The sequence below is a fragment of the Phalaenopsis equestris genome, unplaced genomic scaffold, assembly GCF_001263595.1.
Source record: "Phalaenopsis equestris unplaced genomic scaffold, ASM126359v1 Scaffold001105, whole genome shotgun sequence".
Classification (NCBI taxonomy): domain Eukaryota; kingdom Viridiplantae; phylum Streptophyta; class Magnoliopsida; order Asparagales; family Orchidaceae; genus Phalaenopsis; species Phalaenopsis equestris.
The window spans coordinates 185721-211612 of NW_018165544.1; the positions used below are offsets into that span (position 1 = coordinate 185721).

General features: G+C 32.8%; 1 protein-coding gene across 1 annotated transcript in view; it reads left to right on the forward strand.

Moving 5' to 3' along the window:
• LOC110033168 (COP9 signalosome complex subunit 6a-like) overlaps window positions 1-25892 on the forward strand; it is a 61294-nt gene that overhangs the window by 29865 nt on the left and 5537 nt on the right. The window contains exons 4-6 of the mRNA XM_020737063.1: window positions 15666-15727; window positions 15811-15889; window positions 16018-16110. Of these exons, the coding sequence (XP_020592722.1) occupies window positions 15666-15727; window positions 15811-15889; window positions 16018-16110 (234 nt within the window). The remainder of the gene's footprint in view (window positions 1-15665; window positions 15728-15810; window positions 15890-16017; window positions 16111-25892) is intronic.

The following is a 25892-nucleotide window of genomic DNA, read 5'->3' on the forward strand; positions in this document are numbered from 1 at the left end:
GGGAAAGAGAAGATGAGAGAATTGAAATTGAAATTTGAATTTTTTGGATGATACAATCTAAAGAGGAGATAGGGTAGCGAACCATCCATCTTTTCTTTTACACAAGGAAAAATAAATTACAAATTGGAAGACTAGTTGGAATCAGAAGAAATGAGAATTTAGCTAACGATTGAGAGATTAGTGGACTTACTCTTAGATCCTTTAAGCTTTGAATCAATTTAAAATTCAATCCCTTTAACTAGGATTAAAGCACAACTCACAACTCTTTTGCCAAGACTATGAGTTTACCCCTAGGTTTTAGGAGTTCGGTAGCGAGCTAAGCTGGATCTATAGATTATTGAGGGTTAGTGGAAAGACACTTAATTGAGATTAGACACCTTAGGACACTTCAAGTAGGACACTTCAAGTTTAACCTAAAGTGCAGGTCTAACCTAAAGTGCAGGCATCTTAGATTTTAGAAGCACAACCTAAGAGATAGTTTATCATCCTAATTTTCAAATGACACTAAGAAATCCAAACATCTAACCTCAGTTTAGAAGATAAGTAGGAAACTAGGCATTAGGGTGCACTAGATTGTGACTCATGACTGATTTAATTAAATCAAATAATGAAATTCTTACCTTAACTTGACCAAAACTGAAACCCAATGTTCCGGGATTTGAGTTTGTCCTATATTCAAATCCTCCTAGCAATTGCGGACATTCCAATATCACATATAAATTTCCTATTTTTGGTCCTTTATATGTGATATCGTGTTTCATTTATTTGTTTATCTTTTTCCTACGATTTACCTGTTTTTGTTAAGTCCTTTTTCAGATCATACTTTCCTCTTTTACACAGCGCATACTAGCTAAATTTAAAGGAGCAATGAACCTCTCAGGTGTACAGGTTTAATTTACATTACAATATTTTATTTTAAAGTAATAGCCTGTTATACTGCTTCCCTAGCATGTTATGCTCTTCTGTCAGCATGTTAGTCTTTTCTCTTTACTATACAGTGCATTATTACTTTTCTTTCACACAACATGCTTAGTTACTTTGATACACTATGCCTTAGTTTAGGATAACCTAGTGGTCAGGAGCATGTTCAAAACTAAAACTAAATCAGGAGGTGCTACTACGAGGAGTTTGGAGCAAACATCGTGGGCAGCTCGACGAGGAACAATTTCCAGGTGGATCTGCAGCAACGAAACATCTTCACATCACATGAACACATTCACATCACCTATTATTATCTTCAGTTTAAATAACAACCCATAGGATCATTCTTTAGGCTTTTTGTACAACTTTGTTGTACAATTACAAGTCCTAACGTTTTAGGATTCCGAGGTTACCGTACGGTACGGTGTAAATTCTCCTGTCTTTTAGGCTATTTGCACAGTCTGACATTGTGCAAACATAAGTCCTAAATCTTAAATAATTTGCAGGATTGAAATATCAAATAACCATCACTTCAAAGACATAAAGCCGAATAATAGGATAGTTGGGAGTTCACCGGGGTTTTCCCCAGATCTGTGATACCCCCTACTTTTCTCCCCTTTGGATTCCTTAAATAACTGTTCATATTTTGAGCCATTCCCATTTGATTTTCTCATGTCCAATCGTGAAATCCTAAACATTGAAATCCTGAAAACAAAACCATCTTATCTTAATCGAGAGTTTTCTTAAGTGATTTCGATCATTTAAGATGTAATTAAGGGAACCAGGAACCCAGATAAAATAAACCCTATCTAATTTTTTATGTTAGGTAGGGGAACTTGTTGGCCTTTTTATAAAATATTTCGCAGACCAATATGAATGTCACAAATTCTTTAGTCTATTTGATTGAATCCCTATTACAAGTGATATATTTATTCTTCGGGATAAGTGTATTACCTGTAGTATTGTATTCAATCATCTAAACTACTTAAATGTGAGACCCGGTCTCACCTATTTTAAAATTAAAATGTTACATTTAAAAAAAAAAGTTATATTTATATTTAAATTATTTTCAAAATCACAAAATCATTCACTTTTTCAGACCAACGAAAGTTAAAGTTAAAAACAAAAAAAACGGCCGACAAGCACTTAAAAAGTTTTTTGGGTGGTCTTCTTAGTTTTAAGAACTTGCATAGTGTATAAAGTTAGAATAAACAACACACTTTTCAACAAGGTAAACCTACCATCGTTGGACAAAAAAAATTTTCTTCAATCATTGATTTTGGATTTAATTTTGTCAACAACCTTATCAATTTGAATTTTCTTTCTCCTCTCTGTGAGAATATTTACACTAAGATATTTAATGAGAAATTTAGCAAGTTTACATCCAGTGAATGTGAAAGCTCAACTTTAACATTTTGATGAACATTTTTCCCAAAATATAAGAGCATTTAGCCAAATTAAAGAATAAACTAGAGGTTTCTCAAAATCAGTCAAAAGATGCATAATAGCTTTTATAGCAGACTTACTGTATTAGAGAACAAAATAATATCAGCATATGCAAGATGACTAACCAATATTTTAAATTTATGATAATATTGGATGTATGTTGTATATATAAATTATTAATAAGTCTGGAGAGATAATCAAAAGCAATTATAAAAATGGTAGGAGAAAGAAGATCTCTCTGTTTAATGCTTCTGTATGCAGAAAAGAACTCATGAGCTTTACTATTAACAAGCACACTGTAATAGTTATTTGCTAATCATCTTTTAATAAGTAAGCTAAACTCCTGATGAAAGCCTTTAACATGTAAAAATATTAAGAATGAAATCCCAACTAATGGTGTCAAATGCCTTTTTGATAGCAAGTTTAAATACCATGTTTTCCCTTTATATTTTTTATCAAAGTATTCAATCATTTCTTATGCCAAGAGGATGTTATCAGTAATCTCTCTGCCTTTAATGAAAACAGATTACCGTTGAGCGATAATTTTAGAGAGACGTGGCTGCAACCTATTCACAATCAGTTTACTCAATACTTTAGATAGAACCGTGCTAAGAGAAATATGATGAAAATTGTCTTAAGAAATCTTGTCATTACCTTTTGGGATGAGCACAATCAAGGCATAGCTGAAATACTTACCCGGATTATCCACAAAAAAAAAAAAAACTTTAAATGACAAGAATGACCTCTTTCTTGATAAAGTCCCAACAGTGAATATAGAAAGATGAGGAGAAACCATCAAAACCTGGGGCTTTGTTGGGACATATGGATTTAAAAGCAGAGATAATTTCATTTTTATCAGGAGCTTGGGTTAAGGAGAGAGTGTTAATGTAACTATTTTCATCACAAAAAATATTAGAATCAACAGGAGTAACTTGTAAAGAAGACTGATAAAACTCAGTAAAATAAAACACAGTATTTTCACTAATATCCTTCATATTAGTTAAAATGTGAAAGTTGACATTTTAAATCTTCATAATACTATCAATGTTCATTCTATGCTTTAAAGTAGCATGAAAATAATTTGTGTTTCTATCATCAACAATAAAAGATATATCATTAATTTTCTGTTGGAGGAGGTTTTCTTGCAAAGTGATTACATCCAATAAAGATAGATGAACTTGTGTCACAGTTTCCACCAAAGCAGGTTAGTCAATATCACAAGCCTCTAACTGATCTACCCTATGCTGAGCCTCCAACACTTTACTATGCACATTCTCTAAAAACTTGATGGTTCCATTTTCTGAGATGAACAACTAGTTTTTTATGTAATTGCCATAAAATAAACCTGGGTCTCCCAATACCATCAACTTATCAAGCCTGCTACACAACACTCAAAAAAGTATCATGAGTAGTCCATATATTAAGAAATTTAAATATGGAAATAAAATGTTTGATATTAAAAACTAAGGTGAATAAGATGAGATTATGATCAGAAGATACATAGCTTAGGTGTTGGACCCGAATGATTGAATAATAATTTAAGAAGACAGAGTTTCCAAGTATCTATAAAGCCTTTGGAAAAATAAACTCCTTCTCCAAGTATAGGGTGACACAGAGTAGCCCAGGTCAAAAAGACTAGCCCCTGCAATTGAGTTACAAAAACGATTTATGAGAGCATTGCCACATCTGTCACCCCCTTTCTTTTCAGATGGCTTCATATCCATGTTAAAGTCTCCACCTACAAACCAATTTTCATTGATAAATCACTATTTAGCTCTCATTTCTGCCACAACAAATATTTATTTTGCAAAAGAGAGCTGACATAAAAAAAGTATCCCACCCATGAAATTTTTTCATCTTAAACTGAGTTAAAATAAATTGTTTCACATCATCCACAAAAGATAATATAATTGAATGCTTTTAAAAAATCCAAATTTTGTTATTCTTGTTATTTTTTTTGAATGTCTGCAATATCCTGTTTTTGTTAGCATGCACAAGAGGCTCTAAAATAGCAAAAATGAAGATTTTATGAACTCTACAAAGATGTTTGAGTCTATTAAGAGAGGAAGGGTCAGCTACTCATCTAATATTCCAAATCATGATGTCTTAAGCACAAATCTCCTAGAAGATCTAGAAGGGTTGTCTAATAACTCTCCATCAGAATAGTAGATGATTTATTGTATAATGTTGTTTGCATTAAGATCAGAGAGTTCGTTGTTTCTTTTAGCTTTTTTTCTAGAATGTCTTTGAACTTGCCATTTATTTTCTAATGCATTAGTAACGAGTTGTAATTGGTCATTTGTGACATCTTTTGAGGTGGATGACTGAGAACTTCTTTCATTAGGCTACATATGAGTTTCCAAAGTGATATCTATATGTGAGGTGGTATTGTTATGAGTAGGAGGTGAAAAATTTACAATAGACATATTGGTAAGATCAGTGTTAGTAGTATCAATGTTTCCTTTAGGAAATAGTTGCATGGGAGGGTTATGCTCTTTATCAGCCTTAACACTAGTAGGTGTGTGCCTTGATGAGTAGTAGGAGCATAGATTTCAGGAAGAGTAGTAGGTTGACGACCAGTGTTTGTTTTAAGGTGGGGATTTAATTGATAACTGAGGGATGTGGGGTGCCCAAACATAAAGCAATGAGTACAATATGAGGAATGACGTTTAATTTCCACCTGTTGCCAATAACCTTGATGTTGAGAGTCAATCCAAATTTTTTTACAAAAGTGTTGGATAATGTCTCTTTCAACCAAGACACAAGCTTCAGAGGGCCTTGTAATAATGAAAGTAACACTGTACATTTTAAACTGTTTGCCATAAACAACGACCAAAGAAAAGAGAATTTCATGATTGAAAAGATGTAATTTGAAACTTGGGAAACAAATTCAAATAGATATAATCGGTAATTCAGTCTTATGATCAAAATCAAAAGGCCATTTCAGAAATTTCATAATACGATTATCAATTCTCAAAAACCTCTTAGCAAAAAGCCTGATGTAATCGTCATCATTTGCAAGTTGAATTAAAATATGCCTTCCATTCAAAATCCCAACCTTCCACCAACCCGCAAGCTTGAGCATTTCAAACTCCTTTTGAATTAAATCAACTTTAGGATGCCCATACATAAATTTACCAACAAGCGCTAATCGACAGGAAGAAGCCGAAATCGAAGACTCAACATCCCGTTCTTTTTCCCAAGTTTCTTAATAAAGGTATAATCCCCTCCAACATTTAAAGTATTGTGAAAACCTTGCGGAAATAGACAGATAGTAGGAGTGTCTTATGACCCTCACCCCCATCTAAAATCACATCAACAAAACTTCTATCAGTAGGCATTCCAAAAAAACGAAAGCAATCGAAATAAAACCGAGCAAAGAGAAAGATCTCACCAGCCAAAGCATGCGGGAACGAGGGGCAAACCTCTGCTCTGGCGATTTCGGTTTCCCTCTCTTTCCTGCGTGCAATGGTTGGTGAAATCCTTCCATTGCTCGGTTTTTCTTAGTTTGCTTTCGTTTTTTAGAATGCTTACTGCTACTCGAACTTTCATTGATGCGGTTTTAAACGAGGGTGGAGGGCCATCCGACACTCCCACCTCCTGCCTCTTCCCGCAAGGCTTTCATGATACTCTAAATGTTGGAGGGGATTATTCCTTCATTAAAAAACTTGGGAAAAAGAATGGAAAGCTTGCTATGTATATCTCTGAGGTTGAGACTTCGATACTTGCTTCTTTCTGTCGATTAGCTTTGGTTGGTAAATTTATGTATGAGCATCCTAAGATTGATTTAATTCGAAGGGAATTTGAAGTGCTAAAGCTAACGGGCTGGTGGAAAGTTGGGATCTTGGATGGAAGACATATATTGATACAACTTGCGAACGATGAGGACTATACCCGACTTTTTTGCTAAGAGATTTTTGAGAATTGATAATTGTGTTATGAAATTTTTAAAATAGTTTATTAATTTCGATCCTAAGTTTGAATTGTCACTTATTATCTGTTCGGATTCGGTTCCTAGGTCTCAAATTACATCTTTTCAATCATGAGATTCTTTTTTCTTTGGCTGCTGCTTATGGTAAACATTTAAAAATGGACAGTGCCACTTTTGCTATTACAAGGCTTTCTGAAGCTCGTGTCCTAGTTGAAAGGGACACTACCCAACCCTTTTGTAATGAAATTTGAATTGGCCTTCAATATCAAAGTTTTTGAGAACAAATGGAAATTGAACGCCACTCCCCATATTGTACTTATTGCTCTTTATTTGGGCATCCAACATCTCTTTGTTATAGATTGAATCCCTATCTTAAAGCAACCACTGGGAGTCAACCTCTACTCTTCCTGAAAACCACAATCATACTATTCACGAGGACACCCACTAATGTTGAGACAGATACTAAGTATAACTCTCACATACAAAGTGGTGATTTATTTAAAGAAAATTCATTTCCTACTACTATTGATGCACATGCTCAGCAAACATTGCCTGAAGGAAACATTGATGCTATTAAAACTGATATTCCCACTGTCTGTTGAAATTTCTTTTTCTCCTACTCATAGCAATACCACTCTTCACATTGATAACACTTTGGAAAATCAGAGATAGCCAGATGAAAGATTTTCTCATCCATTCACCTTCATAGAAGCCAGAAATACCCCACTACAACTTGTTACTAATGTTTTAGAGAATGAATGATAAGTTGAAAAACATGGTAGAAAGAAGGTTGAAAGAAACAATGAACATTCTAATCTTAATGCAATTAACATTACACAAGAAGGTATATATTATTCTGATGGAGAACAATTAGACAACCCTTCTAGATTTTCTATGAGGGCTGCTTTAAGACATCATGTTTAATATCATGATTTGAAATATTAGGGGAGTGGCGGACCATTCCTCCCTTAATAGACTCAAACATTTCTGTAGGGTCTATAAAATCTTCATTTTTGTTATTTTAGAGTCTCTTGTGCATGTTAACAAAAACAATATATTGATGAAATTCAAAAGCTACCACACCTTTTATAACAAGAATAACAAAATTTGAATCTTTTGAAAACACTCTGTTATATTATCTATTGCTGAAGATGAGGAGCAACTTGTCTTAACACATTTTAAGATGAAAAATTTTCATGGGTGGGACACTTTTGTCTATGCCCTCTTTTACAAGATAAATTTTTATTGTGACAGAAATTAGAATGTATGGGTGATTCTATTAGTGAAAATTGATTTGTGGGTGGAGACTTTAACATGGTTATGAAGTCATCTGAGAAGAAAGGGGGTAGTAGATGTGATAATACCCTCACAAATCGTTTTGTAACTCAATTGCAGGAGCTGGACTTTTTGACTTTGGCTATTCTGGGTCACCCTATACTTGGAGGAGAGGTTTTCTTTTCCAAAGGCTTGATCGTTACTTGGAAAGCTCAGCTTTCTTAAATCATTATTCAATCATTCGAGTTCAACATATAAGCTATGCATCTTCTGATCATAACCTCATTCTACTTACTTTTAATGTCAAGCCTTCTATTTTCATATTTAAATTTTTTAATATATGGACTGCTCATGATACTTTTTTGAGTATTGTGCAACATAGTTAAAAATTTGATGGTGTTGGGATACCCTCATTTTTCCTATGACAAATGCATAAAAAATTAGTTGCTCATCTCAAAAAATGAAATCATTAGGTTTTTGAGAATGTGCTCAATAAAGCATTAGAGGCTCAGCATACGATGGATCAGTTAGAGACTCATGTTAATGACTCACATGCTATGGTGGAAACTGTGACCTAAGCTCATCTTTCTTTATTGGCTGCAATCACTTTGGAAGAGAAACTCCTCCAACAGAAAACTAATGATATATCTTTTATTACTGGTGATAAAAACATAAATTATTTTTATGCTACTCTAAAACATAGAAGGAATATCAATAATATTATGAAGATTAAAAATGTTAATGAGAACATTTTAACTAACATACAAGATATTGGTGAAAATGCTGTGATTTTTTTTACTGAGCTTTATCAGTCAACTTTATAAGTTACCCCTGTATTCTAACATTTTTGCTAAGTAAACCAACTACATCAACACTTTCTCATTAATTCAAGCTCTTAATGAAAATGAAATTCTCTCTGACTTTAAATCCATATGTCCTAACAAAGCCCCGGATTCTGATAGGTTCTCCTTATTTTTCTATGTTCACTGTTGGGATATCATCAAGAAAGAAGTCACTAGTGCTATTCAAAGTTTTTTTGCTGAGAAAAATCTATGTAAGTCTTTAAGCTCTGCCTTGATTGTGCTCATCCCCAAAGCTAATGACAATATTTCTTGGGATAATCTTCGTCCTATTTCTCTTACCACTGTTATATCTAAATTGTTGAGTAAGTTGATTGTGAATAGACTGCAACCACATCTCTCTAAAATCATCTCTTCACATTAATTTGCTTTCATTAAAGAGAGAGATTATTGATAACATCTTACTGGTATAGGAAATGATTGAAAACTTGGATAAAAAATATAGAGATGGTAATATGGTTTTTAAACTTGATATCAAGAATGCCTTTGGTACTATTAGCTGAGATTTCATTCTTAATGTTTTGCAGGCTAAAGACTTTCTTCAGGATTTCTGTTTACTTATTAAAAGATGGTTAACAAATAATCATTACAGTGTGCTTGTTCATGGTAAAACTTATGGTTTTTTTTCTGCTTACAGAGGTATTAAACAGGGAGAGGCTAAAGACTTTCATCAAGATTTCTATTTACTTATTAAAAGATGGTTAACAAATAATCATTATAATGTGCTTGTTAATGGTAAAGCTTATCGTTTCTTTTATGCTTACAGAGACATTAAATAAGGAGGCCCTCTTTCTCCTATTATTTTCATAATTGTATTTGACTCTCTCCAGGCTTGTTAATAATCTGCATATACAACATCCTCACATTCATTATTCTCATAAATCTAAAATACTGGTTAGCCACTTTGCATATGCTGATGATGCTATTTTGTTCTTTAATGCTAGTAAATCTACTATAAAATCTATTATGCATCTCTTGATTGATTTTCAGAAAACCTCTGGTTTATTCTTTAATTTGGTTAAATGTTCTATATATTTTGAGAAAAATGTTCATCAAAATATTAAAAGTTGGGCTTCCACTTTCACTGGATGCATACTTGCAAAACTTCACATTAAATATCTTGGTGCGAACATTCTCAGAGGGATGAGGAAACAAATTCAAATGGATGACGTAGTGGACAAAATTAAATCTAAAATAAATGATTGGAGAAACACTTTCTTGTCCAATGGTGACAGACTTACCTTGTTGAAAAGTGTGATATGTAGTTTACCTTTATATGCTATGCAAGTTCTTAAAACGAAGAAGAACACCTAAAAAACTCTTGAAGTGCTTTTTAATAAATTTCTTTGGAGTGATACTCAATCTAGTAAAATTTTGGCTAATTGGAAGAAGATTAACAAAACTGTCTCTTCTGGGAGACTTGACTTTAAAACTTTGCAATAAATCATTGATATAAACATGTGCAAGCTCTGATTTAAATTTAAATATGGAGAATCTCTATGAGCTCAGTTTATGTATCATAAATATTGCACTTTTATACACTCTTCCATATTTACATGAAAGGTGGGGGGTTCTAAAATCTGGAAGGCTATCATACTTGCTATCATACCCACATCCCTTATGAAGGCTATCATCAATGGGGATTATCAAATTTTACAACCTTATCTCACTCAATATCTGACACCAATTTACTTGTCTTTGATTGCTGGATGAATGACAGCTGGAATCTCACTAAGCTCATCTTTTTAGTTGGTGAGGCAACCCTTTATATTGCTAAAATTCCTATAAATGTGCATAATTGGGATGTTCCTTTGTGAAAATTTACTTCCAGAACTTCTATTACTAAAATATTTTATTCTCATATATATAAATTTTCATATTGGAAATAGAGTTCATATATATGACATCAATATATTTTTCCTTCTATCTCTTTCTTTTTATGAAAATTTTTTCATAATATTTTGCCACTTGATATTCTTAATATTCTTAAGATGAAAGAAGACTTGAGACTTGCCTCCTTTTGCTATAATTGTAAGAAGGATGCTGAGTCTTCTTATCATCTATTTTATGCATGTCTTTTTGCTATAGATGTGTAGAAGCAATTTGAGAGCTATTTTGGTATCGTTTGACCACCACTATAGAGCTTGGAAAACATGAAGTCACAAGTTATATTCATTACAAATTGTATTATTTTCTTTTAATAGTTTTGTTGTTTATTTGGTTGGCTTGAAATAGCCATAAATATGATGTTTCTCATCCCAATCTCATTATTACTGTCTCACTTATTTTGGCCAACTATCTTAAAACTTTGAGAGCTGTGAATGCATCTGATACTTCTCTTATACATGGGAGTGGTAGGACACCAACTTTAATTAGTTGGAAACCACCCTCTCAAGGTTGGATAAAAACAAATATTGATGGTAGTTTTACACCTAATGCTGCTAGAGTGGGCGGTTTGTTTCGAGATATTAATGGGAGGTGCATTCTTTACTTTGCCTCCCCTTGTATTGCTTCTTCCCCTCTTGAAGCAGAAGCTTGGGCTGTGTTTGCAGCTCTGCAAGTTATTGTTTCTTGTCATATTAACATGGTGGTTTTGGAAACAGATTCATAATAGCTTTTTAATATCTTAAGTTGGTGATGAACCTGTGTGACACTTCATTACTTTACTGAAGCGTATACTGACTTTTATAGAAATAAATTATCTTAATATACAATATAGTTTCATTCTTAGGGAAGGAAACACTCCTGCGGATTGGTTAGCTAAAAAGAAGTTTGATGGCATTCACATTGGTGATATACCTCCTTTTCTTTACACTCTTATCCAAGGAGATTTGCTGGAGGCTCCTTGCATTAGTGCCTAGATTTTTCCTGCTATGATTTTCGGCGTCTTTTGTGTTGTTTCTCTGAGTGTTTTATTTCTTATCATGAGCTCTTCCTTGACATTTGGTGACCCAGAATATTTTGTTGGTCAGGTATTTAGCTGTTTCTGGCATTATGGGATGCCTTACATTGCTATGCCTTTTATGTTGGGAAGTTATGCCCCATTTTACTTTCTGCTTATGGTTGCTATGCCTTACAATATTTGTCTTATAAAACTGTTTCCTGTATGGTCTCTTTTGTGTGATAAAGATCTTTTTCTGCAAGATTTGGAAAGTCTATATAATGGTTTGGATTTTGGTTTTTATTGCGTTTTTATTGCTCGGTGCTCTCCTCTCACTGCTATTTTGTTTCTTTTGCATGAGAAGGGGGACTGTTTCTTTTGCTACCTGCAAGTTCTACTAATGTAGGATTTAGATATGGCAGGAAGTTCATTGTTGGCATACTCCACTTTGGTGCATCTTTATGTTTTCTTGCAGGGAGTACATTTTGGGGATTATACATACTTTTTACTTGACTTGAACTACTATTTATTACATTTCAGGCTAAATGCTCTGGTTTTAAACTGTAGGCTCTTCTGGATGCAACGTGTTTTAAAGGCTAAAGATAAATCTTGCCCTCGGTTTCTTACACTTGCTGTACTCTGGTTTATTGTGGCTTTTTTAATTTTTGGGAGTATACTTTTTGGGTTTGGTATACTTATACATGTTCGGGTCATATTTTCATGTTCGGGCCATGTTTTTTTTGGGTTTCTTACACTTGCTACACTTGTTGCACCCTGGTTTACATTTTGGCATACTTTTTGAGAATGATTTATAAGGTTGGCCTTGAGTAGTTGAGATAAGTCTAATTTCAACAACAAAATTATTTGTGCATGTTTTTAAAGGGATTAGGGTGATACAAATATAGAGATGCAATTCTTGAAATATACGCACATTTATGGTGAGATTAGCAAATCAAATATATTTCTACAAACATACTTATGAATGTGCATGTAATTATTGTCTTACACATTCATGCAGAAACATATCCAAGTTTATAAAAATACAACTATTATTTTTTTCTGTCTCTATATGAAATACAACAACAACAACAACAACAACAACAACAAGCCATTATCCCTTTAAGTGGGTTCGGCTACATGAATCCTTTTTCTCAATTGTTTCCTATTTAGTGTCATATTTTCATTTAATAATAAAAAGTAAGCTCATATTTTTTGTAACATGCCCAAGTCTTTTTAAGTCTACCTCTACCTCTCTTAACCTAAGTGAAATTTAAAACATCTATTCTTCTAACTAGGTCATCAGATGGTCGACGATGAGTGTAACCAAATCATCTTAGATGACCCTCTAGTCTTGTCTACTATTGGAACTACACCAACCCTTTCAAAGATATATTCATTTTGCATTTTGTCTCTAAGTTTAAAACCACTAATCAACCCAAGCATTCTCATTCCAGCAACACTTAACTTAGTTTTATGATTCTCTTTTATAGGCTAACATTCTTTGCCATAAAGTGTTGCAGGTCCAACCACCATCTTATAAAATTGTCCTTTAGGTCTAAGAAGTACTTTTCTATCACACAATAGTCCCAATGCATTTCTCCACTTTAACCATCCAACTTAAATTCAACTGAGAACATCTCTATCTATATCGTCATCACTTTGAACATTAGGCCCTAGATATTTAAAACGTTCACTCTTTTTAATTGCTTGATCATCCATTGTTACAACCCAACCACTAGATCTACTAGTACTAAAATTAAATTTTTTGTATTTAATTTTAGATCCACTCAAACAAAAGCATTTACACTTTAAAGTTGATCTCTATAATTTAAAATTTTTCTAAACTCTCTCTAGAAGGATATGATCAGTGAAAGCATACACTCAGGTGCATCATTCTGTAAATGTCTAGTAAGAGCTCCATAACTAAAGAAAAAAGATATGGGCTTAATGCCCTGTATGTAATCCAACTGAAATAAGAAAATACTTGTTCAATCCTCTTCCTGTTCGAGCATAACAACTGTAATATACATATTTTTAATTACTTGAATATAAGTCGTATGAACACATTTCTTTTTTTAAAACTCTCCAAAGCACTTCTCTTCAAATTTTATCATAAGCTTTTTCCAATTCAACAAAATCATATGTTGATCCTCCTTACTCCGTATTTCTCCATCAAACCTCATAATAAATTTATAGCTTCTATTTTAGACTTGCCTGACATAAATCCAAATTGATTTTGAGAAATCTTTGTATCATGTCTTAATCTATTTTCAATTGTTCCCATAGTTTTAATGTATGACAAATTAACTTAATTTCTCTATAATTTGCGCACACTTGTGCATTCCCTTTATTCTTCAAAATAGGGACCAAAATACTTATCTTCCACTGAGACATCTTTTTAGTTTTTAAAATAATATTAAAAAGTTTAATAAGCCAAAAAATTTCTAAATCTCCTTAATATTTCCACACTTTTATTGGAATACCACCATCAGGTTTTACTGATTTTCCACACTTAATTTTCTTTAAAGCTTCTTCAACCTCAGTTTTATTAATGCAACAGTAAAATTAAAAAGTTTTATTATTATTAAAAATATTAAGTTTCTATATGAAATGAGTTTTTTAAAAAAAAATAGTAGCACATGCAAATAGCGCATTATTTTGCATTCTTGTTTTTCTTTTACAGTAATGTGAATGCAAAACAATTGGCTACCTTTATTGTTCAAGAGCTTTTATCATGTCCTGTCATTCTTCATTTGTTTTTAAATACTAATAGAATTTGTGCTTTTTTGCACTTCCAAAATGTTATCTAGCTATTTCATATATATAAAAAAAGGCCCCTCGAACAAAATTTTTCAAGTAATGCTTCATGCCCGAAATTGATGTGGCTCAATGGGAAAGGGTGGGCCGTATGTCAGCTTAAGTCCAGGGCACAAGAAACTAGACAATAGGATTTTGTGCTCTTATACAAAAGTGTGCTTCTACTTTTGGTGCCTTCTTAATGATGTTTTGAATTGCATCTTTTGTAGGTTACAACTAAAGGAGTTTCCATGGATAAGTTCGACCTTTTAATGAGAAGAAAAGTAGAGATAAGAGTACTAAAAAATGAATCCAGCTGTATGAACTACTAGCCGTATGTCAGCATAAGTCCAGGGCACAAGAAACTAGACAATAGGATTTTGTGCTCTTATACAAAAGTGTGCTTCTACTTTTGGTGCCTTCTTAATGATGTTTTGAATTGCATCTTTTGTAGGTTACAACTAAAGGAGTTTCCATGGATAAGTTCGACCTTTTAATGAGAAGAAAAGTAGAGATAAGAGTACTAAAAAATGAATCCAGCTGTATGAACTACTAGCCGTATGTCAGCATAAGTCCAGGGCACAAGAAACTAGACAATAGGATTTTGTGCTCTTATACAAAAGTGTACTTCTACTTTTGGTGCCTTCTTTTTAATGATGTTTTGAATTGCATCTTTTGTAGGTTACAACTAAAGGAGTTTCCATGGATAAGTTCGACCTTTTAATGAGAAGAAAAGTAGAGATAAGAGTACTAAAAAATGAATCCAGCTGTATGAACTACTAGCCGTATGTCAGCATAAGTCCAGGGCACAAGAAACTAGACAATAGGATTTTGTGCTCTTATACAAAAGTGTACTTCTACTTTTGGTGCCTTCTTTTTAATGATGTTTTGAATTGCATCTTTTGTAGGTTACAACTAAAGGAGTTTCCATGGATAAGTTCGACCTTTTAATGAGAAGAAAAGTAGAGATAAGAGTACTAAAAAATGAATCCAGCTGTATGAACTACTAGCCGTATGTCAGCATAAATCCAGGGCACAAGAAACTAGACAATAGGATTTTGTGCTCTTATACAAAAGTGTACTTCTACTTTTGGTGCCTTCTTTTTAATGATGTTTTGAATTGCATCTTTTGTAGGTTACAACTAAAGGAGTTTCCATGGATAAGTTCGACCTTTTAATGAGAAGAAAAGTAGAGATAAGAGTACTAAAAAATGAATCCAGCTGTATGAACTACTAGTGTTGTAGTATTAAATATGTATATTGGACTAAACACCATGAAATAGGTTCTTTTAGTACATTACGACTTTCTTTCATGTACTAGCATGTCATTCTTACCATGGATGAGATCTGTGCTGCCACCCTATATTGATTTGTATGTACCTAGACTATTGAATTATTCACTAGCTTTGCCATTCATTTTCAATACTTTGGTTTTTTTGATTCTATTGTAATTGCCACCTATTTTATATTTAACATTGGCTGAAATTCACAACTTTTAGAGTAATACTTCCTGCTATTAACTAACATCCCTTTATTTTGGCTTTTCTTCTCAAAGAACTGCATGTCATTGATGGTATTCCTCAGCTGATCTTTGTGCGATCAAATTATGTCATTGAGGTATTTTTTTTTAATTAAATTCACTAATTGGTAATCAGGTTTAATGTGACTGTAATTATTATGGTTTGTCTTACTTCTTTAAGACTGTAGAGGCGGAACGAATTTCAGTTGATCATGTAGCTCACCTCAAACCATCTGATGGAGGCTCTGCTGCTACGCAACGTGAGCTTTTTCATTAGACCTGGCATTACTGCTCTAATATATATGCTATATATCTAAGATTATTGCTCTTTAGGGTATTATTTTATTGAGAGAAAACGATACTGAAGTTACAAGTTCTCTTTGAACAGTGGCGGCCCACCTTACTGGTATACATAGTGCCATCAAAATGCTAAACAGTAGGATCAGGATAGTTCATCAATATCTTCTTGCAATGGAAAGAGGTAATTTCATCATAACATTTTACTTCTGTAGAGATTTTTATCTATTTTTTCCTCGTTTACCTTTTGATTTTATTAACCATACAATTTCAAATTGTATTTACGGGATTACCTCTTTTATGCAGTATTGCATATATATCTTCATAACTTTTGTGTTTCTAGACTACAATGAAGTCTCTTAATAGAAAGTCTTTAAATGCGTCCCCTGCTTACTGGAGAGTCACCCAGGTTACTTTCTTGTGCAGAATTATTGTGCAAACAAAACTAGAAATGACAAATAAGTGTCGAACTCGGTATATTTTAAGGGGTTTTATCTTATCAGTGTCGCATATTGATTAAAAATAGATTTTATCTTATGACCAGTCTCATATATGAATTATATCTTATGAGTGATTAATCATATCTTCTGGTTGGTGTATCTTAAATTTTTTTTTATTTGATGAATTTGGGATTGGGCTTGCATTGTGGGAAATCCATGATCCGACCCTTAGGGTGTAATAAGTGTGTTTAAAAAATAAATAATAATAATAATATTAATAAAATTTTGCTTGTGTCGTTTCGAAGGGAAGCATCCGTCTCCGACAATTTCCTCTTCTTAAGCGTCGTGCGTCTCTTTTAAATCAAACGAAACAAATTAGAGAGAGAGATAAGCAGGAGAAGAAGAAGCAACAATAGAAGAAGAAAAGGGCTTGTCTGTGAGGAACGAAGTTGAGGGAGGAGAAGTCATTGTCCAGGCGAAGACGACGAAGCAGCTTTCACTGTTTCCAAGTGGGAGAAGACCAACCCTAGCAGAAGGAAGGAGTGGCTCGTGCATCGGTAAGAAGCCGAAGCCAAAGCCAAAAGGCTTAGTTGCGTCATCGTCTGCCTTCGGGAGAAGAGACTTATTGAGCGGCTTCTGATAGGAGAGGGAAGCCAATGCTTTAGCCAAAGGAGAAGAAGGAGAAGAAAATGGAGGAGGCTTTTTTTGTGCTTTGGAAAAGCATGATAGGGTTAAGGAGGAGTTATTGCGTGCAGAGACTCTACGCCGAGCATTTTCGAGGTCTAGGAGCAGGAGGCGGGCCATAAAAACTTTCTTGTGTGCGTGAAGTACTTGACCAAACCTTCTAAACTCCCATTGCCAAGAATAATTCATATAGAAATCTTTTCCGCAAACTTTGGATGGTAGATCAAGCATCTATGAGAGCCAAATGTGAGAAATAGTAAGACAATAAGGAAATAAAGGTGAAAATGCATTTTTTATTTAGCTTATGTATGAAATCTCAAACCCAATATTAAGGATTATTATTTAATTCTTAATTTGAATGAAAATGAATCATATATTTAAATTTATTAAATGCAATATTTAATATTATAGGTGTTAACTTGAAGGAGGCGACATAAGTCGAGAATAAGAAAATCTTTTAGAGTTAAAGCGAGCGATTATATTTTTAAGTCATAGTAATATTTTTGCTTTTAAATATATTTCTGCTCATAATTTTTCACTATTATGTCTTATATCAATGAAATTAAATAACATTTGGTTCTTCATATTATTAGCTATGATGCATGCATGTTAAATACTATTGTCTTAATAGTTTCGTAATAGTTTAGTTAGAAAGATATCGGATTAATACCTGATATTTATATTTTAGTAGAGTTATATATGTTAGCTTATTGCATGGCTAGATGTTTATGTAAGATTATTATTCAACTTTTAGAATCATAGTAAAGGTGCATTTATTATGTTATATAATGACCTTAGATGCAAGTCTCACATGAAAGTAATGTATGCCTTGAATGATGAAATAAAATATTGTATATAGGGATGCTTGTATGTGTATGAAAAATGAGTTCCTTTTGGTACCAGCTGGGGATGCCAATATACCCGCGAACGTAGATGATATTTTACTACCCCAGACAATTGTGATGTTTAGATCACTAACCACTATGCCAAAGGATGAATATCGGCCAGAGGCAAATACATTTGTCTGTCTCATACAATCGTGGAAATTAGATCACGAACTGGTTTGGTGATGGGATAATATTGGTCAAGAGTATGCTAGTTTATGTTTTGATGGTGCTCCTAAGAAAAATGTGAATGCTAATAGCATGAAATAAAAGTAAAGTTAAAGATTAAATCTTGAATAATACATTTAAAGTTAATGCATATCAAAGTATAAGTTTATTTTAATAAGTAAATGTCATGGGTATATACATTAGATTATTATAAGATTTTTACAGAAATATGAAAAATCAACATGCTTATTATTATTTTTTCTTTGGGTTACTGTAATTTAGAAGTGTGATTTCTCCTTGATTATTTTAGATAACTCATTATGTTTTAATATTTTTTTCAAGTTTAAGATTTTAATAAGATCAATATTAAAGGAGCTAACGTGTATAGAATATAGTGGTGAGCATTTTGTCAGTTCGGATGCTCGATTTTTAAATTGGGCAAACTGATTTCAATCGAAATTGAAAATCCAAACTACTAAACCAAACAATTAATAAAAACGAGCCAGTCAAGCCGAAGTTTAATTTAGTTTAAAATGTTCGATTTTACATAAATCAAAATATAGTTTGATGGTATAAGAATATGATGATAAAGAGAGAAAATGAAAATTACTAAGAGAGGATTATGTAACGTTGCTCACTAGAAAGTTTATTTATGAACATTTCAAAGAAGATTTACCTAGTAAATTTGGTTTTCGATTAATTCAGATTACTAAGCAAAACCGTACTGTAAACCGAAAATCAAACTTTAATATTTTCAAAACCATAACCCAAACTTTTTTTAAACTAAACCAAATAAACCAAATTGACTTAATTCAGTTTAGTTTTTTGGTCTAAACCAAATAATGCACACCTTTAATAGAATAAGAGGTCAACAACCAAAAATGCATCTTTTATTTGTTAATTAAAATACTTCATTTAGCGGCTCTTTCAATTAATTATTTTTATTAAAGGGTTAGTGATAGAATTAGAAATATAAAAAAGCTTAATTACACCATCCGTGTATTTATTCCCTCGGTTAATTTCAAGCCACAGGCCAAATTGTGACAAAAGTGATATTAGATGAAGGTTTTGATTAAAAAACACGAGTCTTAATGAAAGAGTTATTATGATGATTGAACTAAGTTTTAAATAATAGAAATTAAAATTTTATTTAAATCTAATTAAATTATTCTGCTATTATTTTAGAAATATGGATGATCGGGAGGAAGATGTCAAGGATGATAATGTAGAATTTGATATACCCCGGAATATTATTGTCAATGTTGATGCTTTTACTGAGATGATGACTACAATGACTCAGATGATTAGGAATTCTCATCTTAGGTCAGTTCTAGTGAAGGAGCACCGATGGATAAATACTTGAAGCTCTTTTAGGATATGAGGCTACTAGAGGTTAAGAACTGGGTGCTGAGAGTGAAAAAAATTCTGGAGGGTTTGTCTTATCCACCAAAGAGGAGGGAAACACTTGCCACTTTTTCCTTTAAAGGAGAAGTTGAGAGATCCTGGCAAGGACAATTACAGAAGTTTGGACAAAAAATCGGCCACTTGATACACCAGATGAGTTCGTGAACACATTTAGAGTTGTTTCGTACCATTTTTAACTAGAAGGCAAATGGAAGATAAATTTATCAGACCGGTGCAAAGAGATTGGTCAATTATGCAATATGAAGTTGAAGTCACTATGCTTTCAAGGTATGCACCCTAGTTGGTTTCAAATGTTGGGGATAAGTGTCATAGGTTTTTGTTTGGGCTGAAGGATTAAATTAGCCACCCACTAGTGCCACTTGAGATTGACGATTATTCAGTTTTGATGTAGAGGACTAAGCAGATGAAAATTGATTTTCAGCATACTCAAATGCGTAAGGACATACATAAGAGGAAAAACTTAAAAGATGTGAAACCAAAAATTTATTCTAGAGAATCTAATGGGAAGAAGATAAAGGCATATGTTGGAGTAAATAACCAGGTTGACAATAGCACTTCAGAGTTCTATGCCAAGTGTGGGGCGCTGCACTATGGTGAATGTCTATTTGGTTTGAAGGTGTGTTATTTATGCAGATAGCCTGGACATCAGATGAGGAATTGTAATAATTATGCTCAGAGATTCACATCAAATGCTATCTCAGGAAGCGATTCAACATAGAAGAGTTTTTAGAAGGGATCTACTTTCAGAATTCATCAGAGAATGACATAAACTGGTATTGTGACTCATAAGGAGCAACCAAGGTAGAACATCCGACCAGGAGTTTATTCCTTGACTCATCAGGAATATGAAAAGCCTGTTGCTATTGACGTTGATTCTAGTTTGATGGGTGATTTTTCATTAGGGGATCATGTTAGTTATCTGCTATTGAGTATCACCTGTACTTTCATTTACGAAGTCGAGTGTTATGTTAGTTATGCTATTCTAATTCAAATGTTTGGGGATTATTTAATTGAATAACATTATCTCAAATATTGGATTTATCATATATGCTTTTGTTATCTCTTAACCATAAATAGACTTCTGTTATCATTTTATGTTCCATCTACGTAATAATTAGCTGATGTAAAGTTCATAATTTTCAAGGAAGAAAATTTATAAGAAGGGAAAATTGTAATAATTGTGTTTAAAAATAAATAAATATTAATAAAATTTTGCTTGGCTTGTTTCAAAGGGAAGCATTCTTCTCTTATAGTTCTTCATAAGAGTCAAATGTCTCTTTTGAATTGAATGTAACAGAATAGAGAGCGAGAGAAGAAGAAGTAGTGACATAAGGAGAAGAAAAAGCAGCGACAACAGAAGAAGAGAAGTCTTGCCTATGACGAACGAAGTTGAGGGAGGAGACGTCATCGTCCAAGCGAAGACACCTGAGCAGCTTCGATGGTTTTCGAGTGGGAGAAGAAGACCAATCTTAGCAGAAGGAAGAAGTGGCTCATGCATAACTGCGACATCGCTCTGTGAGAAGGAGCCGGCGAATTGAAGTTGAAGCTAAAGGCTTACTTGCATCATCGGGAGAGTAAACAATTCGAGTGACTTCGGGTAGGAGAGGGAAGCCCATGCCCTAGCCGAAGGAGAAGGACAAGAGAAAGGAGGAGGCGAATGCGAGAGAAGTTTCCTCACTTGGGAAATGCTCGATTGGTTCAAGGAGGACTTTTCTCATGTTGAGCACTCGATTTTGAGCATTTTTGAAATCTGGGAGCAGGAGGTAGGCCATAAAAGCTTTCCCGTGTGCATGAAATACTCGATCGGATCTTTTGAACTTCCATCCCCAAAAATAACTCACACAGTTCCTCCTGCAAACATTAGATGCTCAATCAGGCGTCGATGAGAGCCAAATGTGAGAAACAATAAGACATTCATGGAAATAAAGGAGAAAAAGGAATTTTTCTTTAGCTTAAGTATGAAATCTCAAAACCAATATTAATGATTTTTTTTTTAATTCTTAATTTGAATGAAAATTCAGAAATCCTACATTTAAATTTATTAAATGCAATATTTTTTTATTATAGCAATATTTTTTGTTTTTAAATGTATTCTTATTAAAAAAATTTCACTATTACGCGTTTCTTCATATCATTACTCATGAATTATGCATGTTAAATACTGTTTTCCTAATAGTTGTATGATAGTTTAGTTTAGGAAGATATCAAATTATTACCTAGTTCTTATATTCTAGCAGAGATGCATAGGTTAGCTTCTTGCATGATAAGATGTTTATATCAGATTATTACTTAATCTTTAGAATTATAGTAAATGTGTATTTATTAGATTATCGTTTGAAATTAGATTCTAATAAAGTTGCATTAATTTTAATAGATAAATATAAGTCTCACATAAAATTAATGTATGCCTTGAATAATCAAATGAAAATATTGTATACATGGATATTTGTATGTGCATGAAAAAGGAGTTCACTCTTTTATGGTAGAAACAGTGTACTCACGTAGATGTTATCCCACCACCCCAGACAATTGTATTGTTTAGATCACCAATCGCTGTGCCGATTGAAGAATATTGTTTAGGGATGAGTAGATGCTTTTTTACCTCAGACAGTCGTGTATATTCGATCCTGAAACGTTGTGCCAATGGGATAATATTGGTCAGAGGTGTGTTAGATTATGTTTTGATGGTGCTCCTAAGACATATATGAATGTTAATGACATGAAGTAAAAGTAAAGTTAAATATTAAACCTTGAAGAGTACAACTAAGGTTAATGTATATCAAAGTGTAAATTTATTCTAATAAGTAAATGTCGTAAACAAATACATTAGACTATACTTTTTTTTTTAAATATGAAAGATCAAGATGCATATTATTTTTTTTTCCTTGGGCTTTTATAATTTAGAAGTGATTGTTTTTGGGTTATCTTAGGTAACTCATTATGTTTTAATAATTTTTTTAGGTTTAAAACTTTTAAATAAGAAGAATACTAGAAAGTTAAAGTGTATAGAAGAAGAGATCAACAACTGGAAAGGTGATTTTTATTTGTTAATTAAAATATTTTCTTTAGTAGCTTTTTAAATTAATTATTTTTGTTAAATTGTTAGTGACATAGGGGGCATGAATATAGAAGTACATGAGGGTAGTTTTTTTTTTTCTTGCACATGGATTTTCATATCATTTGGAGATACACTTCAGTTAATTAAGAGAGAAAGAAACCAAGATAATTTATGAGAACTATGATAATATAGACATGAAGAAGCTCCAATGGAGGCAGGTGAGCAAAACTAAACTCCTTTCTCCTTTTATCCACCTGTATACCATCTCTGGTGCCAATAATGGGATGGTAAATGCTCCTCACTATCATTGTTGTGATCTCAATCGGGCAACTTTTTATTCATATTTGTAATTAAAAAGTGTGCAACAAACGGAGCTTTGCTTTGTTAATTTTAGATTTTGGCCAAATAACTCTTCTTCCCAACATTTTATGGCAATACTTTAATAAGAAGCCAGAGCTCAAGCTGTTGATCTTTAGCATTTGCTTTCGTAATTCTTTTCTTCCTTAGACAATTACCTGATCATAACTAGAAAACTATAAACTCATTTTATTTAACATTAGTTTTGGCTATCTAACTCTCCCTCGTCATTATTCGAAACCACAACATACGGATGAAAACACTGCATTAATCTTAATATTCAGTTGGAATGATAAAGAACTCAATAAAACTCCTGTCTTGATCTTAGGATCCCATTAGAGTTGGCAATCCAAGCTTTGAATTATTAATCACATGATCTTGTTTGGCGCATCATCAAATCTAAAAGCTTCAGGCTGCTATTATATCATCACTTGAAGGATACCTAAGATTATTGCAGTGAACTTGTTAAAATAGTTATAGTGAGTGATTCTTGGTCGTGGCCATAGTTTTGCAGAAATTTAAGCCAAACTGTTTATAGAATTCCCTTAAATTTTGGTTTGTAACAAATAATAATAGCTCTTAAACAAGTTAATTTGAATTCTGAGCCGACTGTAACATATGGCCCACTCAATCGTATTATTTGCTTTCCACTATTGTAAGTTTATTATATAGATCTCATTGCATTGTATCTTTCATAAAGTTCCAAAGTTAAACGTAGGAGCCATGAAAGTATCCTATGGTGTTAAGTGAGAATTAGTTGGGTGCACCAACCACAACCAAAATTGCGGAACTTTTTCTTTTATAATTATTAAAATGCTCCATGGACAATGCAAAGTTAGCATAACAGCCTTTCAAAAATATGCAAATTAAATTGTGTAGTCAACAATATTATTGAAAATTACTCGTAATTTTAAAAATAACTACATATGGATCCTATGAAATTTAATACAAAATGGTCAATGCACATTTCAAATTTATGAAAATGCCAAGGTATTATAATCAAGCACAATCAAATTTACATAAATTGGCGGCCAGATCGCAGTTAAGAGTAATAGATCAATTTTATGATCATCATCAACATACATTAAGTTCGAAGCAAAGACCATGATAAAGCTTGGCTGGAATTATTGATTGATTTTCACAATGTGCTCTAATGTAACTATCACTTTCACATTCCTTGAAAGTGAAGTGACCCTATTTTTCAAAATTTAATTTGTTAACTTTTAGTATGGTTCTTACTTTTAGCTTGTACATCCACCACAATAGTATTGTCTAAACACAACCTAATGCACCTCTGATCGATACATACCCATCGACACAATGATGTGCAGAACAAGTCTACTATTATTTGAGATGAAAATGTGCCTACTTATCTCTAGCTGATATATTCATGTCAGCACAATAATTCTTGCTTTAAATTCACAATTGTCTGATGTGGTAGGAAAGCATCTACGCGCGTGGGTACATTGGCATCTCCAGCCAATTTCATAAAGTGAACTTTCTCTTAGCATGCACTTGCAAGCATTCATATATACGATACTTTCATTTTTGACAGTATGGATTATTTTGTTATGAAATATTTTATATTTATCTACCAATGAAGAAATATTAGTCTTACAAAATCTTGAAGTTATGTAATAATTCTATCATTGTAAGAAAAAAAACTATTGTGCCACCTTTTATGCATAAATATTTATATACATATTTCATTCGTAATATAATGATGAATCAGTTGCAGTTTAATTTCATTGATAAAAATCATAAAAATTAAAAATTGAAATCAGGATTATATTCAAAAGCGAGAAACATTGCTATAACCACTTGATCGTCAACGACTTGCTTTGACGTTCAATTGTTTACATTCTCTTTGATAATACCTAAGCCGATAATTAAATATATCCAAAAACTAATATTTTGTATGAAATCAAGTATTTATGTGCATTTACCCTTCAATAATATAACATTCTATACTAAAATTTATTAAAAATCCTAAAGTAAGTTAACGAAAAATTTCTTCCACAATATAAGCATTTATTTAAAATAAATTCTAAATAAAAGTTATGCTCATCTATGGTGCTACTAGTTATTTTACATCTTAATAATCCTGCAACTTAAATATCTTAAGAATTTATGTTTGCTCTAATATTTTTCATTTACTTTATTTAATAATTTATTATAATTATTATATAGAATAGCGTAGTTTATTTAATATGACCTTTTTTCTTTCAAATTTCATTAAATACATAAGTTTTCTTTTAAATAAATATTTTTATTTTCTCAATTTATCGAATAAAACTTTCATTTTAATTCAAGTATATATATGTATATATTTAATTAATAAATAAACTAAAAAAAATTTAGAGTAATTATCGAAATTCCTTGCTTTCTTCTAAGTTTGATTGGCCTCCCAGGATCTAATGAATGTCGATCTTGAATCGGTATTGTGCTAGGTTCATCTCTTTTGCTTTTTCCTTGTGCACAAGACTGCGCTTGCATCTTGGCTTCGATGCTCTAGCATTGTTACCTCTGCATGACACCCTCGTCTCCTTTGCTCCTCAAGGCCTCGACACTCCCTCTCGCGTTTGACCTACATGCTAAAGTTGTCTCCCACACGGTTCTTGTAACAATCCCGTTTTAGTTACAAGGAGAGGAAATGAAGAATAGGCGGAGAAGAAATGAATAAACAGAAGAGGAAAAGAAGAAGCGAAGAAGACGAAATGAAGGGTTGGGCAGTCGAACATTGGGACAGGATGCAGGGGGGTCAGAAATCAAAGAGGTGATTTCACCTATATAAATCGTAGATCGACTTACCTAGGAGTCGAGAGGCGTGCGAAGGAGAGGAGGATGAAGCAACGTCAGTACTATGCAGAGGAAAAGGAAGTAGGAGGAAGAAGGCTCGTGCGAGAGAGCCGAAGCTGAACTCTGGAGTAGAGGATCACGCTAATGTGTC